General features: G+C 34.6%; 1 protein-coding gene across 2 annotated transcripts; it reads right to left on the reverse strand.

The window, feature by feature from the left end:
• Positions 1–3,853: 3,853 nt before the first annotated feature.
• LOC133289097 (protoporphyrinogen oxidase 2) lies at positions 3,854–15,377 on the reverse strand. Of its 2 annotated transcripts, none has more exons than XM_061486966.1 (18): positions 15,293–15,377; positions 15,007–15,046; positions 14,029–14,164; positions 13,300–13,365; positions 12,987–13,037; positions 12,778–12,834; positions 11,535–11,611; positions 11,383–11,419; positions 11,161–11,226; positions 10,419–10,459; positions 9,672–9,804; positions 9,372–9,539; positions 6,131–6,205; positions 5,428–5,551; positions 5,231–5,339; positions 4,905–4,979; positions 4,730–4,836; positions 3,854–4,169 (listed from the first exon to the last, which is right to left on the reverse strand). In XM_061486966.1, exons 1-18 carry the CDS (start codon positions 15,321–15,323, stop codon positions 4,054–4,056), a joined length of 1,509 nt encoding a protein of 502 aa, XP_061342950.1. In that variant the 5' UTR covers positions 15,324–15,377; the 3' UTR covers positions 3,854–4,053. The 2 variants fall into 2 exon arrangements, with proteins under 2 accessions (XP_061342950.1, XP_061342951.1); XM_061486967.1 differs by having other exon boundaries at positions 15,012–15,046; positions 15,293–15,350.
• Positions 15,378–15,890: the final 513 nt, after the last annotated feature.

Here is a 15,890-nt window from a genome sequence, read left to right on the forward strand (position 1 = left end):
TGCATGACCTCATCAATGACTTAGGCACGATGGCTTCATTTGTTTTAGCCACGATGGTTTCGTCTGGTGATTGAAGGACCAAGTCATCAATTTATTCTTTCATCTTCAAATTTGATCAACAGAGGGGTCAGTAACATTTTGTAGCTTTGAGATGGCTTGAGCTTTGCTGCAATTTCACTTGTAAAGTATTCGGTTCATTAGTATCAGTTGTTTTAGTAACCCTACAAACATCAAAATCTTTTAAAATATATGCCCATGCTTTCACATCAAATTTTTGTTTTATATCATAATCATTGTAAAGGAGTTTAGCAAGAGTTGTTTTACCAAGTCCTCTCATGACCACAATGGAAATAACTCCTATTTTATTGCCAATAGCATCTTTTGATAGCAAATAATCTTTAAGTTTCCTTTTGTCATCATCTTTGCCAATAATAGTAAATTTATCTACAACAGAACTTGTAGGAGTTCCATGCCAAACACTGCTGGAAACATCTTTCAATCCAAGGAGGTGTCTATTCTAGGTAAGTTGTTCTAATCTTTCAAAAAATGTTTGCATTTTAGAATTGATTACCCCAGAACATGGTTTGAAAAGCTTTGACTCAGCATCCACTTTGCACCGCAAAGCCTTTAGGGTTGATTTCTTTCAACAAATTGTCAATATCAAAGACAACACGTGTGAGCTCATCCAGCCATTCCATGACAGCAGGATTGGTGATCTGTTTCTGCTCAGCATCATTTAGTACAGCTTCATGACTCTGCAGTGTTATTTTCAGCTTTTCCAGCTGTGAATTGTCAAGCTTCTAGCTCCGGATGGAGTCCATGAACTTGGGAAATGATCTTGTCCAAGAACATCTCCACAGAAGTTAAGAGTAGTGCTCCTCCCCTAATGGCAGCAGCCATATGCTCCTTGGATTCAATAAGACGCCACAGTTTAGAGTAAGAATGGATTCATAAGAAAAGCAGGGTGGAAGTAAATCTTGCTTCTCTCTGATTTTTAAACTAATTATTGATATCAATTATTGTTTCATGGGAGTAGTTTGGAATCACTGGTGGTCCATCCATTGCAGTTAGCATATTATTGTTAATCCAATGTTTTATGTGGAGCACTAAGTAGGAGTCAACAAAGAAGTCTTCCAAGGTATTAAGGTTGAACCAATGATGGGGATTGTAAAATGGCTTGGTATTCCTGTCTCAAGGTTATGTAAAAAGTTTGCTGATATCTTATCTGACTAGGAGATTTTTGGATCAAAACATGTAATCGATTTCCTTTGGGTTCTGGGAGTTCCTAGTTTGTTTGAAGCTTTTGTACCTTTCCATTTCTGATAAGCTATCGTTGCAAGGTTTTACCACGAAGAAGGGCTAGCTCAGATGTGGACTCATGAGCTATTGTCAAATTACTATATATTTTTACAGCTAATACCTATGTCTATCTTCGTCTGGCACTGTATAAACAAACACCTTGCTGAGAATGCTAATAACGGAAAATCACTGTAAATTATTACCTATTGGCAACCATTTCAGAATTTTATGACGTGAAGCAAGATATAATGGTAGATCAGTAGGAGAATCATCTCAAGTGAAGATGTAGGTGTTGTTTTGCTTGGATATCTAAAGATTATCAGTTCAGTACTGTACTTTATCTTCTATTTTAATATTTTCAAGAATGCTGCATTTTGCAATGGCTTATCATTTATATGACATACAATAATTTTCTTTGATCTTTTAAAGATCGAGACAGCATATTTTGACATAAATCTTTGATATTATTGGTATGTAGATATTAGTGTTCTCATGATTTTTCTTTGAATATTCCAATTTATCCATCAACTCGAAGACTGCAGCTAGTTGATGCAACTGGGGGCATTGTTGTTTTTATACCAGACATTCACTATGTTGAATCCCAACAAAAATAACTTGATAATTTTTGAAATCAATGCAGCCTTAAGGTCAATTATTTGTGGTAGTCTTATATTATTTTATATTTGCTGTCGCTTGAATCCAATGTACTGTTTTATTTGACTTTATGTATTCCTTCGCTTTTGACAAACTTTATAAATTGTAATGTCCTTTATCTTATAAACTTGGTGTTCAAGCTTTCCAACACGAAATAATAATGATGAGGATTTTGTCGACAGGTGGATCACACATCCCCGTATGTTTAGGCACCCATTAAATGAGCCTAGTACCATCAACCCTTATTGCTTCTCCAGTCCTATGCTCTATCTGCCATGGCTTCCAAATCTCACTTGAAAGTCTTTTTAAAAAGGATATTCATTTTCTAATACAAACTTCAAGGCTTTTATGAAGGGTGCAAGGAGTAGTGTTGAGAAGTGGTTTTATTTTAGAGTTTCTCATGTGAAACTAATTTTATATCGTAAATTACAAAATATATTTATTCCAAGAAGAGAAAGCTCGATCATCAAAAGTTACTACATTGTTTTCATTAAGTATAGCCAAGCTTAGCGTTTTGACGACCATAATTTAATCGATCTCATTCTTTAAAAGACATCGATGAGAGTAATAAATGGTTGGTAGGAGAAATTGATTGGTATGATAAAACGCTGAAAAATAGTTCCTTTTAATGAGGATATATTGACTTGGGGAGCTATTGGTAATATAACTAGCGCTGGTGAGGCCTTTTACATTTGAAGAAGCAAGGTATTTCTATGCCTTCAAGCTATAGCAAAAAAGAAAAAGGGAGATAGTGTTATAGAAAGCGAAGAATGTGGTAATGAAATTTTTTGAAGAGCAACAACGTATCTACAATTTTAATACTTTGAAAATGAGGATGATAATGAAGGCTTAGAAGATGGTGGCTTCCTTGAAATGGGAAGTGACTACAGAAATTTGCATTTGATAGTATTAAGATTCTACCTTTTATGTTCTTTGAATTTTGTAATTTAGTTCTTCTTAATTAATTTCTATTATTTTAAATATAATAATAACATTAAATTTTGAGAAATTATTAAAGTTGCTCCCACTAGCCCACTTTTAATAATTTTAATTTCTAAATTTTGTTTCTTTCTTATCCTTATTTGAAATGAGTGAGAGTAGAATTAGTTACGAAAATCTTTACTTTTTTTGGTAATTTAAGATGGGAAAATTAAAGGATGCCTTCAACGTCATGAAGGGGTCCTATATATAGATTGAAAAAAAAATACTATTTGTACAATACAGGTTACACAATCGGAACTATTTCAACACGTTATTAGTATTTATAATTATGGAATAGGCTATACTTACTACCAACTTTGTTATCGTTGGATCAAAATTAAATCAACGGTTACAAAATAACATTAAATAAGAGTCGTTGATTGTATTTTAATCCAACGATAATAAAATTGGTAGTAAGAGGTGATAAAAAAAAAATAAGTATAACCTCCCCCAAAGTAGTTAAGTTAAATTTAAGAAGAAAAAAAAAAAAAGAGTTCGAGAAAATAAGATATAGCTCAAATCTAAAAACTAAAATAAAATTAGATGACAAAAATATCTTTTTTGTTTTTCCGCAAACCAAACAAGCCCTTAAATATTCATAAAGAAAATAAGGGGGAGATTATAGTTACTACTTCTTTTTTTTACTATCTCTTACTACTAAATCTTAACCGTTGATTTTCATCAATCTAACAATTGTAATTTATTGGGTCATATTGATTAATTAATTATTAATTTTCAATAAATTATAACCGTTAGATTGACGAAAATTAATTGTTAAGATTTAACAGTAAGTAAAAGGTAGTAAGAAAAAAAGTAGTAAGTATAATCTCTCCCAGAAAATAATCCCCTAAACAAGATAACCATGAGCAGCGTTAACTACATTTTGGATCAAAAGAATATATCCATGATTTTCAGGAGGCTCAGCTTTTTATTTCAGAAGAAAGATTCCTTCAGCTATAAATGACTGCATTTCAATGAACTTCCTTTTCCCAATTCAGAATGGGAAATGTTGCATCGTGCAAGGATAATAATTATTACATTGTTTACGAAACAAGGAGCTAAAGAAAACTACAAATCAGGTAAATAGAAAGCATACATTTCCTATATCTACAATGCTAGTCATTCATTAGAAACTACGTTATCTGAAGCAGAGTTGAGGTAGGAAATTACAAGATCAGCTGCTTTGCAACCCGAGGCAATTGTTTTGCCAACTGAGAGTCCACCTTTGTGATTACCTACCAAGTTCATCATTACTTCATTAGTAGCACAAAAAATTAGAATTAATGTTTTGTACATGCTCTCATCATATTCTGTATAACCTTATCCCTTCCAAAAATAGAAAAATATTTTGGGTACTTTCACAATACTAAAGATTCAGTACATAGTCTAAAGTTGGAAAAAAGTAACCCATCTATTTGCATTTATTCTACCCATCCTTTTATGGTTGATGTCATGACTCCCACTTTTTCCTACTTATGACAAAGGAATACCTACTACAAGAATACTGAAAATATGCTCCAGAACTAGATAAAAGAGGTATGCACTCATATTTAGCATTCACAACTTTGCATGAATGCACAATTGGATTCATCTGACTTCAAGAGGGTCCACTTAAACTTTTTCAATGTATAACTTAGATGGAGTCACCCATACATTTGTAAATGCAAGCAATGATTTGTTAACTAAAGAGCAGGTAACATTATTCTTTACCAAACCTACAAGTCATGTTATTGTATTAACATAATTTGTCTGCCAGTTAAAGCTATGTATTTAAAGCATTAGCATAAGAAGTTACCCGCAAAGAAAAATCCGGGAAGATCTTTTTCTATCTTGTCAATTGCTTCAAGAACTGACCCATAGTTATGCCCATACAAAGGAAAGCCTTTACTCCAATAGAAATGGCTGCCATTGAGAATAATTTAGAAGAACAAAAAAGTAGGGTAAGTATTGAAAGTAAGTTGATGACGTACTTGACAAATGTGGGCTCCCCTTCTGCTCCCAACAACTTTCTCAGGTCAGAAGTAACAATTTTCTTAAGCTCATCACTGCAGTAAACAGGCAAATTTATTAAGCAAAAGGATATAAAGAAAAGAAAACAGGAAGACAAGTCAAAAGGAGAAGAATATACAAGGTTTTTTTGAGAGCATCTATTGCCACTCTTGTTTAATTAACTTTTATGTAATTTCTCTTAACAAAGAAAGGAGGGTATTTTAGATGAAAGTTAGCTGAATAGGAGTGTGGCAATAGATACTCCCATGGTACTTTCCAAAATATATAATTACTACAGTAAAAGTACGTTGAAGCTTGAGCCAGTTCCCTGTTACGGGTTCCCCCAATGAAGGTGGTATAGAGATATAAATCACTGGGTGCACGATCTGGAAACATCATGGAGGAAAAAAGTGTACCTGTTGAGCAAAATAATTCAGCTGGTTACATCAGAAAATAGTTTAAACTACTTTTGTTTTTTCGAGCGATAGACTTAGGGAGCATTACCAAGGGTTTTAAAACCATTTTGTTGCTCTTTGGAAGGAACAAGAACTCCAAATCCCTCCAGAGGTCTCTGTACATTTTCCTTTTTAAAGGTGGTAACTATGACTGAGAGTGGCAAATACGTCACCTGTAATAAGGGTTGTAACTTGTGAGATGCTCTTGTAATTAAAAAAAAAGAAAAAGAAAAAAAGAACTAATGAAAGGCACAATTAATTAGTTCGTTTTATTGGAGATGTCCTCTTAAATTTAGATGCTGCTCAAACTCAAATTTAAGCACGGTAACCTTTCACATTTACAAACAAACCGATTTTACATGGCTATAGCTTTGTTTGATGACGCTGACCAAACAGTTACGGTGTAAGAAGAGCATAAGATGCCACCTTATATACGTAAACTGTAAAGAACCAATTCAACCCAAAAGCTTAAGCTGGTGGGTGAGGGCCTTTTAATGGTTTATACTATTTTAATGGCTTGAACGGTGGACAATGAATAGATCCACCTAAGTAAATTCCACAAGAGAAAGTCTTGGGGGGTGAGGATCAAACCCGGGACATGAGGCTCTGATACCATGTAAAGAACCAATTCAACCCAAAAGCTTAAGCTGGTGGATGATGGCTTTTTAATGGTTTATATTATTCTCTAACAAAAACAAATAAATTTTGAAGTACATTAATCAAAATCCATGTCAAGTTGAAATATAGTATACCTCGGGAAGAAAATTAAGTGGAAAGGGGGATCCTTTTTTCATGATCTTGATGTCTTTAACATTACATAGGGGAGCCTGTCATAAAAAATAAAAATAAAAAAACCCCAGTGAGAAATTGATGAACTTATCAAATTTAGCAACTAACAATGAGTGATGAGAATGTTAACGCAGAAAAAGTGTAAGCTTGGAGATAAAACTTCAGAAACTAACTCAACAAAACGTTCATAACACACCTCTAGAGAAAGAAAATAAATATTACAGAAAAATCCAACTTATTTTCCTTTTCTTGCCTAAATAGTGCTGCTTAAAAGTCAGTGGAGAAAATTATTATAAGCCTATGTACATAACAAAGTGCTGGAACAAATCTTCAACCCAACTATCCGACAACAGAGGGATTCCAGCAGAGATATACCATACTTTTAGTCAAAGCTCCCATGAATATCAATTGTAATTAATTTGAGCAACGTGAAATATCATGTCACATTAACATTAGTACGCAGGAACAAGTATGCTAAGGACAAAGATTCAGTACAGCAATATTAGTTAATAATACACAAGAACTTTAAGGTTCCAATTAAACAAAATTGTCTCTTTTTAATTGTCTTGGACCAACCTTTCCTCACGTGAGAAAGAGAGAGAGAACATGATGGAACCTATTTTTATAAATCTGAAATTGCAGAAAACATAAATGGAGCCAAGCTCCTTACAAGATGAAATGCAAAAAAAAAAAAACCTAGAAATCTCAACTCCCAGAGATCCCCAATTTCCCAATAAGCCAATACTCAATTCATGCATACTCACACTACCACACTTCCTACCTTTTATCCTATACTTTAGGAATATTCTAAAATAGTTTCCATAACAAACTAACTAATTCACTACTTTTAGGCCCATGGCCCATCAATAATGAGAGCTTGTGGAGTGTGCCAACAGCAGAAATACCAAGGTCTTCAGCCAGCGGGACTGTTACAACCATTACCAATTCTAGAACAAGTGTGGGAGGACCTTTCCATAGATTTTATTGGTGGACTGCCTAAGTCAGGGGGAATGGACATGATAATGGTCGTAGTAGACCATTTATCAAAATATGCCCATTTTATTACATTGGTTCACCCTTTCTCTACTAAACAAGTTGCTGCCCTTTTCATTAAGGAAATTATAAGACTACATGGATTCCCACGGTCTATAGTTTCGATAGGGACCGCATATTTGTTAGTAAATTTTGGGGAGAGCTATTTAAGGCAGCAGGTACTCAGCTGAAGTTCAGCTTCGCCTATCATCCACAAACAGATGGGCAAACTGAGGTGGTAAATAGGACTTTAGAGACTTATATGCGTTGTTTCATTAATGGACACCCTCAAGGATGGGTGAAATGGATTCCTTGGGCAGAGTTTTGGTTCAACACTTCATACAATAGGTCCACGCAAATGACCCCCTTTAAAATAATCTATGGCAGAGACCCCCCCGACTGTAGTCAAGTTAAATCATGGAAGAATTACAGTAGATGCACTTGATAGGTGGCTAGAAGCAAGGGATGCAGCATTGGATGATATTGAAAAAAATCTGTGTATGGCTCAAGAGAGGATGAAGCATCAGGTGAATAAAGGGCGTAGGGAGGTTGGGTTTGCAGTGGGTGATAGAGTGTTCTTAAAAATGCAACCTTACAAACATAGTTCTCTGGAAAAAAATTTAAATCAGAAATTAAACCCAAGGTTTTATGGCCCATTTGAGATAATTAAGAAGATGGGCCCCGTGGTATATCAACTTTTACTGCCAGGACATTCGAAGCTACATTCTGTTTTTCATGTCTCACAATTAAAGAGAGTTGTTCATCCGGATATACCAATATTGGAAATGCCAAAAGGGTTAACAGAGATGCTAGAACTGCAAGTTCAGCCACAGGAAATTTTGGCTGCTCGGAGGTTGTTAAACGGAAAAATGGAAGTATTGGTGAGATAGGTCGATCTGCCTAGCTGTGAGGATTCTTGGGAGGAACTAGAAAGTCTACAGGTCATTTTCCCTTCTTTTCACCTTGGGGACAAGGTGTTTGTTAAAGGAGGAGGAGTTGGGGAAAGAAGGAAGGCTAATACAAGTGCAGCCCAACAACGTAATGCTGATCAACAAGTTAATAAAGTGATAGCAAAATCGACAGCCTAGGAAGATGTTCATATCACCCAAAAAGATAATTTGGGTCCAAGCCCAAGCAGCAATAATGAAGAAGAGGAAGTGGTGGTCCAAAGAGCTAGTAAGGGGATGAAATTAGTTATGCAAAAGGAAGAAATGGACAGCTGGCAGATGCTGAATGGCAAGGAGGAAATTGGGGAACAAAGGAACGTGACAGAAGTTGGTTATATTGGGGGTGAAAGTGTTGAGATATATAAAATCATTAATGTAACCTTACCCAACAGCTTAAGCTTTTGGGTTGAATTGGTTCTTTACATGAGGTGTGAAGAAAATTATTCATCAACTTGGAGAAAGGGGAATGGCTGCTCTGCAAACGGGTTTGTTTTGTAAAGGGAGCTAGGAGAAGGGGAGATGATTCTAGTTGTTATGGTTGGATAAATGTGTTTGTAATAATCATTTATTCGTGCATTGCGTATCTTTTTGTTGGAGTCTGTAAACGCAGAGCTGTTGGGGCCTATAATTATTGAGTCTGGGAGTCGTTTCATTTCAATGTATTTCCCTTTCACTGTGTGAAAAGTAGGAGTCTGTTGTTATTTGCTTGTAAGTAGGAAGAGTGACTCATTCTGAGTTCACTATTATGAATAAAATGTTGATATGGGTGTATTTCAATATACTGTTAGCAGTCTTCAGATTTAATATTCTGTTATCCAATTGATAAGGTGTTGATTAGCGTGTAATTACATACGGGTACCAACAGAACATTAGTCTATTTGGTCCAATTTTTTCATGGCTATCAGGCAAGTAGCCATCAAGAGATTTTTATTTTTATTTTTTAAATTCAACTCTCAACAGAAGAAGAGCAATTGAAACGGTAATGCATGTCTTTTGTTCTGTGAAACTTTCTTATATTTTGTTTATCCTACTTTTTCTTCTAATTTATTACGACCTGAAATTCAAACTTTCTTTCACACCTGCATCAACACACATATTAGCCGCCACACATATTAGCCAAGTCTTTCATGTTCACCTTTTAGTCATATTAACATGTTCATGCATAATGTGCAGTATCTCTGACACTAGATTCGGGGAATGAGCAAAGAAGGAAAACCATACTAACCGTCATAATTACTGCATCAACAGCTTGTGCGTTTTGTTTAGAAGAACAAGTAATAGACCAATTTTGGGACGAGGAACTTCCATCATGACTGTAAGCTAATGTCAAAACCTTTGCATTTAATTTAAGGTCATCTTTGCCAAGCTCTTTGCACAATGTATCGGTCAGTGTCTGTGCTGGATACAATTATATAAATGAGATGTATGAAGGAGATGAATATGATATTCATATGGTCAATGGTTCTAATCAAGCACAGAACAGGGTTTTCCTCAGAGGAGAAATATTTGCAAAATGATTCAATACCTGCATCCCACCGTGGAAAGAAAATGAACCACGCTTCTGCTTGTTTTTTCTTAGTGCATCCTTAGTTTCTCCAGTCTTGTCCTTTTTGGCAAATAAGTTTGATTGCAAAGCCCCAGCTATAATTGAGCCAAACCTAAGATATATAGAGTATCCACCACACATTAACCAAACAACTATCAAAAGAAATGATATCTTGAATTTCTAGGGAGACTCCCCCCCAACTCCAATACTCAAATTTTAATCACTTGCAGCCGTAAGGCTAAGTTATGTAGAATGCCTCCCATGTTTCAAAGATAGGACTGTTTTAACAATGTTTGGATCAAGTACCTACCACTAGGTTAAAAGCTGTAGCTAATAGTCAAGACACAACTATTTCTACTCAAGTGCATAAGCCCAAGTGCCATAGTTTAATGTTACAATACATGATAAGAAAAACATTTATTTGAAATAGCTACAGAGTCACAAGTTTCAAATAAATATGCCAAAAATGGGTCAGATACAATGATCCATGTTCATCAGATCCTGGGGTAAATAAGAACACAATTTTGTCATGTCTCATATTATCATAAATACTTACTTTATTCTTTAACAAAAAATAAGACATCAATAAATTCACTAATAGTAAACAAAAGAGGGGACTGCATAGTTCATATTATATAGATATCAAGTGGAGAAAAATTAAGATTTAAAAAAATCAAATATCATCAGCTAAATTAAATTGCACAACAAGAAAGTTACAAGCTATACCTTTTCTCCAAATTCCATAACTCTGGGAAAGAATGGCGCATCTGTTCGAAATAGATGAAAGAATGTAATTAAAGACAAAAGATGGGGCACCTGAAAGTATTTGTTAGACCTAACTGGTCAAAGTCAAAACCGTAAGGAAGAATTCACCTCACTCCAAAACTAGTTTAAAATAGCAAGATAAAAAACATTTAAATAATTGTATGGCCAGGGCCTTTGCCCAAGTGCATGCTATCATGCTTGTGATTACACTGGTCTTGTATTTGAATGCCACCAGGACCAACCATGTGATCTCTCTCTCTCTCTCTCTTTATCAGAGAGACCTTTATGCCCCATATCCTCTCCTAAGGTCATAGTGTTAGATCCCATATGATCACTAGGGTGCATACTAGAGAGATAGAAAAGACAGTAGGGTAATGGAGACCCAATGCAGTAACGATGATGTCATGAACTTTTTGAATTTACTGTGTCCTAAAAATAGAGATAAAAAGATTGATCGAGAACCTACAATGATTACAAGATACAATTTTCTAAAAGCACAGTTTTTTTTTCCTTTAAAAAAAAGTCCATTGTGACAGCCTTTTCCTCTTTAACCTATTAGGTTGATGTACTGTATTGGTGTAGATCATGATTAACATCTTATATGATTATCTAGTCTGAATGCAACCAAAATTCATAATTCATATTTAAAAGCAGGAAAAATGAAATATTGTAGCAATATTTCAAATTTTGAGAATTGACTCACAGAGAGAGATTCCGGATCTGCTGCACTTGTACCTCCAACAAAAGGATCAACGAGATAGTCCACAACCTTCAAATAATTTTGTTAGAAGATGACTTAAAACACTTTGATCCAAATAATAAATACTATGCTTGAAGATGTATGTACTGTGCACTGTAAGCATATAACACGTTAATCATGAGCAGAAAAATGTCAAATGATGATGGTAATGTAATGTGATGTTACCTCTTTACCAAAATGACGTTCAAAGAAACTGCCAACACTGCAAGAAAGAAAACAAAGAATGCTAAGGATGTCACTTTTGTGATACAGTGAAAAAAAAATAGACAGAGCATGGTTCAGTAGAACTTGATGCCATTTATTGAGGTTTATTTCACCTTTCCTGAGAATTTTCATCACACACATTAGAGGGGTCACTTCTTTTCCACATAAATGGTTCAAAAATGACCTGGATCTGCAAGTTTAGAAAGTTAAGTGGGCAAACTATCATTTTTGAGCTGGATAAATGAATAGCTTTGATTAGCTATATTTAGAACAGGTAACCAATCACTAACAGAACTTAAAAAAGAAAAAAAGAAAAAAGAAAAGGAACAAACAACATGAAAAAACAAGCTCACGTTTACCTTCCATGTAAATCACTCATTCAAATTATGTCCAGAACATTTTCTGATTTTGAAGTTTGGCATCAACTTCTTTGAGTGCATCTTATACCAGAATCCTATGTTTGATATTCTTAGTAGAAGATTTATTCATGGGCAAGAAATTTTTTTCATGTAAAACAAGAATAAAAAAGACAAACAAATCTGTGCAAACCAGAGGGATCAAGCTCATAAGCAATATTATAAAGCTGGGGAAGAGAAATTTAGAGAAATCTAAGACAAAAAATCAATTAGGGAGGCTATATGTGGTTTGATTGAAAAATATAGAAGGAAACAAAAAGACATACACATGGTCTTCATTGATCTAGAAAATGCCTATGGATAAGGCACCATGAGAAATCCTGTTGAAGGCTCTAGAGAAGAAAGGGATTTGCATCACATATATTCAACATGCTAACTGGGCAAATCCAAGAGCCAATGCGACAATGCATCCTTTTGCAGTCAGTATAGTCCTATTTGATGAGAAGAAAGAAGTAAATTCTAAACTTGAGTTGTGGAGAGAAGCTTTGGAATGATAGGGTTTTCAGTTAAGGAGAAAGATGGAGTATATGGAAAGCAAGTTGCCAATGTTTTGGAGGTGCAAATTGGAGATGATATTATAGTCTCAATTTGGAAAATGCATATGCTTAAGACTGAGTTCCGACTTTAAACCCGTTACGTACAGAAACTATCACCATAAACTACATTTTGCAGACAAGGAAAGCGTGTCTGACAATTACTGAAGAAATTGAAAAAGATATTTGCACATGCAATGTGAGGTATGTCCAGAATCTGAAACCTTCGGAAAAAGTTATAGTGGGGCTCAAAATGTTCACTAACGGATTGCAGAAGAGTATCTTAGGAGTCTATGAGTGTAAGCATGTGTAAGTAACATTATCTAATAGAAAACATAGCAAGATAATGACAGAAAATTTCAAAAGCTCAAAAAGATAGCAGATCCTCAGACATGTGAGAAAGAAACCTTTGATTGTGCAGAAAGAAGTTTGCTCTTCAGTAGTGCAGCAGGATTTGTGGGTACCTGATTTGAAAAGTTACCACATTTTATATTTTTTGTGAGACAAAGGTAGCTGCAAAATCTGAAGACCCGTTTAAAATGTCCAAATAATTAAAAGAAGGAAAAAGAGAATCAACATTTTAGAAAAAAAAACAAAAGTTATAAACCAGACATACCAGAAGTGGTGTCCCATTTTTCACAACATAGCGCTTGTGCTGTGAAATTGGCTGTACAGAAAATAGAATCTCAATTTTAATCATAACCAAAACAAAGATTTAATTCCCCAATACATCAATCACCAATACTCTTAAACTTTCAATTTCAACAACAAAATCCAAATTATAATTGAAAGAACTAAGGCTCTAATAGTGTAGTGGCTCAGAAAATTAGAAAGAAGTCACCAGTGGAAGTTAAATGAAAGAAGATGGCTTTATTTTATCGAGAAAGCATTGACTCGGAGTTAAGTTTTTATAGCTAAAATAGCCTTACAAATTGTTGCTTTTCTTCAAGTCCAAGAGCATCAATCAAATCTTTAACCTCCATTTCACTTTCAGTCTGCAAAAGGTGAACAAAACTTAACGTGAATAGCAAGAGCTTCTGAAAGAAGCATGTATAGAATAAAGGGTAAATTACAAATAACCCTCCTGATATTTAAGTCATTTTCAATTTTCATACATGAAATTTATTGTGAAACACGACCCCCTATAGTTTGGGTTAGATTGTAAAACGTTATGTGAGAAGCATGTGCCTTAAAAAATAGAAGGATGAGTAGCTTGAAAGCTAACTCAACTCACTTCCAGCCCTACCTATGGAATGTTAAAACTCACAATTTAATTTCTTTTCAATCTAACCCAAAATTCAGGGGAAGAGAGAGAGAGAGAGAGAGAGAGAGAGAGGGGGGGGGGGGGGGGTTGTCTGTGTTACAAATAAACTTTTATGTAGTAAATTTGAAACATCAGGTGGGTTATTTGGAATTTTCCCAGGACTAAACAAATCCTCCTCCTCTAATGTGAAGGTGCTCTTTAAAACAAAATGCACATGAATAATTATTGACGAAAAAAGAAAATCAATGGTTTGGACTTTGGAATTTGATTGAGTACAGGTCATTACATAATATGATCAAATTCCATAGATTTGTGACAATCCACACCCTGAACCGAGTTTTTCATCAGCATTTACTTACATGCACTGTAAATTACTTGCAACTAGTGAAATTACCATTGTATTAGCTCCCTCATCCCAAACTAGTCCATCCTGGGAAACACTTCTTAACCTCCCTCCGGCTCTTCCTTCAGCTTCAAATACAGTAACATCCAGTCCATGTGATTTTAATTTGTAAGCCGCAGCAAGCCCACTTGACACCAAAATACAAAGTTAGCCAAAGTTAATGTCATGAACATTTCAAATATCAGATATGTCAATGGCTGAGATGTTTAACAAGAAGCATGATGCAAGCACCCAATTGCCCGTTGTGAAATATAATAGAAGATACAACCAATCATCTTATTTTATCCAAACAGCAATAATGAAAATGACATTTCATCGTTCCTTTTTAAATTCATTTCTATACACAATCCATGGCACAATGCTATCAGTTCCCTGTGTTGGGTATGACTCATACTTGGCATACTGATGAGAGCTCTTGTTGGTGGGGTTAGCAGAAAACCAACTGGGGTAATGACTTGGTATTGTTGTGGCTTCTGACTTATTGTAATTTTCTTTTTCTTAATAGTTTGGACTTTGACCCATGAATAGTTGTTGCTAGAGTTTTCTAAATCCTATTTATGTTCTCTTGTAAACCGAGTGACTTGTAACGAGTGACGGTGAGACAAATATAATATAGACAAGCTAGACGTATCCTACATTGGGTGAATCAGGGTAAGGGTAAATCACTGTGTCAAATCTCTCTTCCCTTTCTCTTTACTAATTTCGATTTGTGTGTCGATTTCCAACACCCTTACTAATGCTTTAATTCACCATAACCAATGTCAGTGATATTCAAAAACATCCCAACACAAGAAGAACAAGGTTTCATCATTTCATGCTACCAAGCCAACCTTACTTATCCAAACTATAAGTCTGGCTAAATTAATTAACAGAAAATAAGTTCAAGCATTAGCAGTAACTAAATAAGAATATATATTAAAAGAAAGGAAGAGAGCCAAATTGAAGATATCAAGAAGTAAGCCACGTTACCTTACCCCAGCACCAACAACAGCTACTCTTTTTACAGATCCTGCAAACTCAAAAGTACTTAGGTCAAGGTCTTGAATATTTGAGGAACTTTAGTTAAACATCTTAGAAAGCAAGAATTTTATACAAAAATCATCACATATTTTCTAAGCTTTGCTAATCAACTGGATATGAGGCTAACGACAATTTTTTTTTAAAAATTTATTTTGCAAGTGATAATTATGAGTATGATAATGAGGATAGATTAGAGAAAAGTGAGTGTTTTATTTAGAGAAAGGAGATTACTTACTTTGGTTATCATGTTTTGCAGAGGAGGCCATCTCTCACTGAGCTTCAGGCCAATGTTGTTTTAGTCTACGCGCGTGGGTTGGTTGTTGGACGCGGTATATGCATAGCGAGAGTCAAGCGAGATATACTCCAAACGATGACGTTGTCGGATTTTTTATTTTATTTTTTTAATATACCAATCAACTCATTGCTTTACAATTAGTGTTATTAGGGACATATCTCTGCGTTAAAGTTTTAAATCCCTTCCATAAATGGTACTAGAGATGATGAACATATCCTCTCACTTTCACCTATTTAATTTTTTGGTGCCAATTGAATTACTATCATTTTGTGTTATCCGATTTTTTTTGGGACAATTTAGATAAAATTTGGTAAAAATATGTTCATTTGAAACTCACTTCTTCTTCTTTTTAAAAAGGAAGCAAATACTAAAAATTGTGTTTCAAGTACACCACGAACTCAATATTTATACAATGAATGCTAGTTATTCTACTACCCATATATTATAAGAATAGTTTGAAAATAAATATCTATAATTATGAGTTGATAAATCTAGCTAATGCATATTTAAATTAATTTATTTTACTTTAAAATTTGTA

This window comes from Gastrolobium bilobum, unplaced genomic scaffold (genome assembly GCF_033153095.1).
Source record: "Gastrolobium bilobum isolate Gb01-03AN ecotype WA unplaced genomic scaffold, APGP_CSIRO_Gbil_v1 utg4504, whole genome shotgun sequence".
Classification (NCBI taxonomy): domain Eukaryota; kingdom Viridiplantae; phylum Streptophyta; class Magnoliopsida; order Fabales; family Fabaceae; genus Gastrolobium; species Gastrolobium bilobum.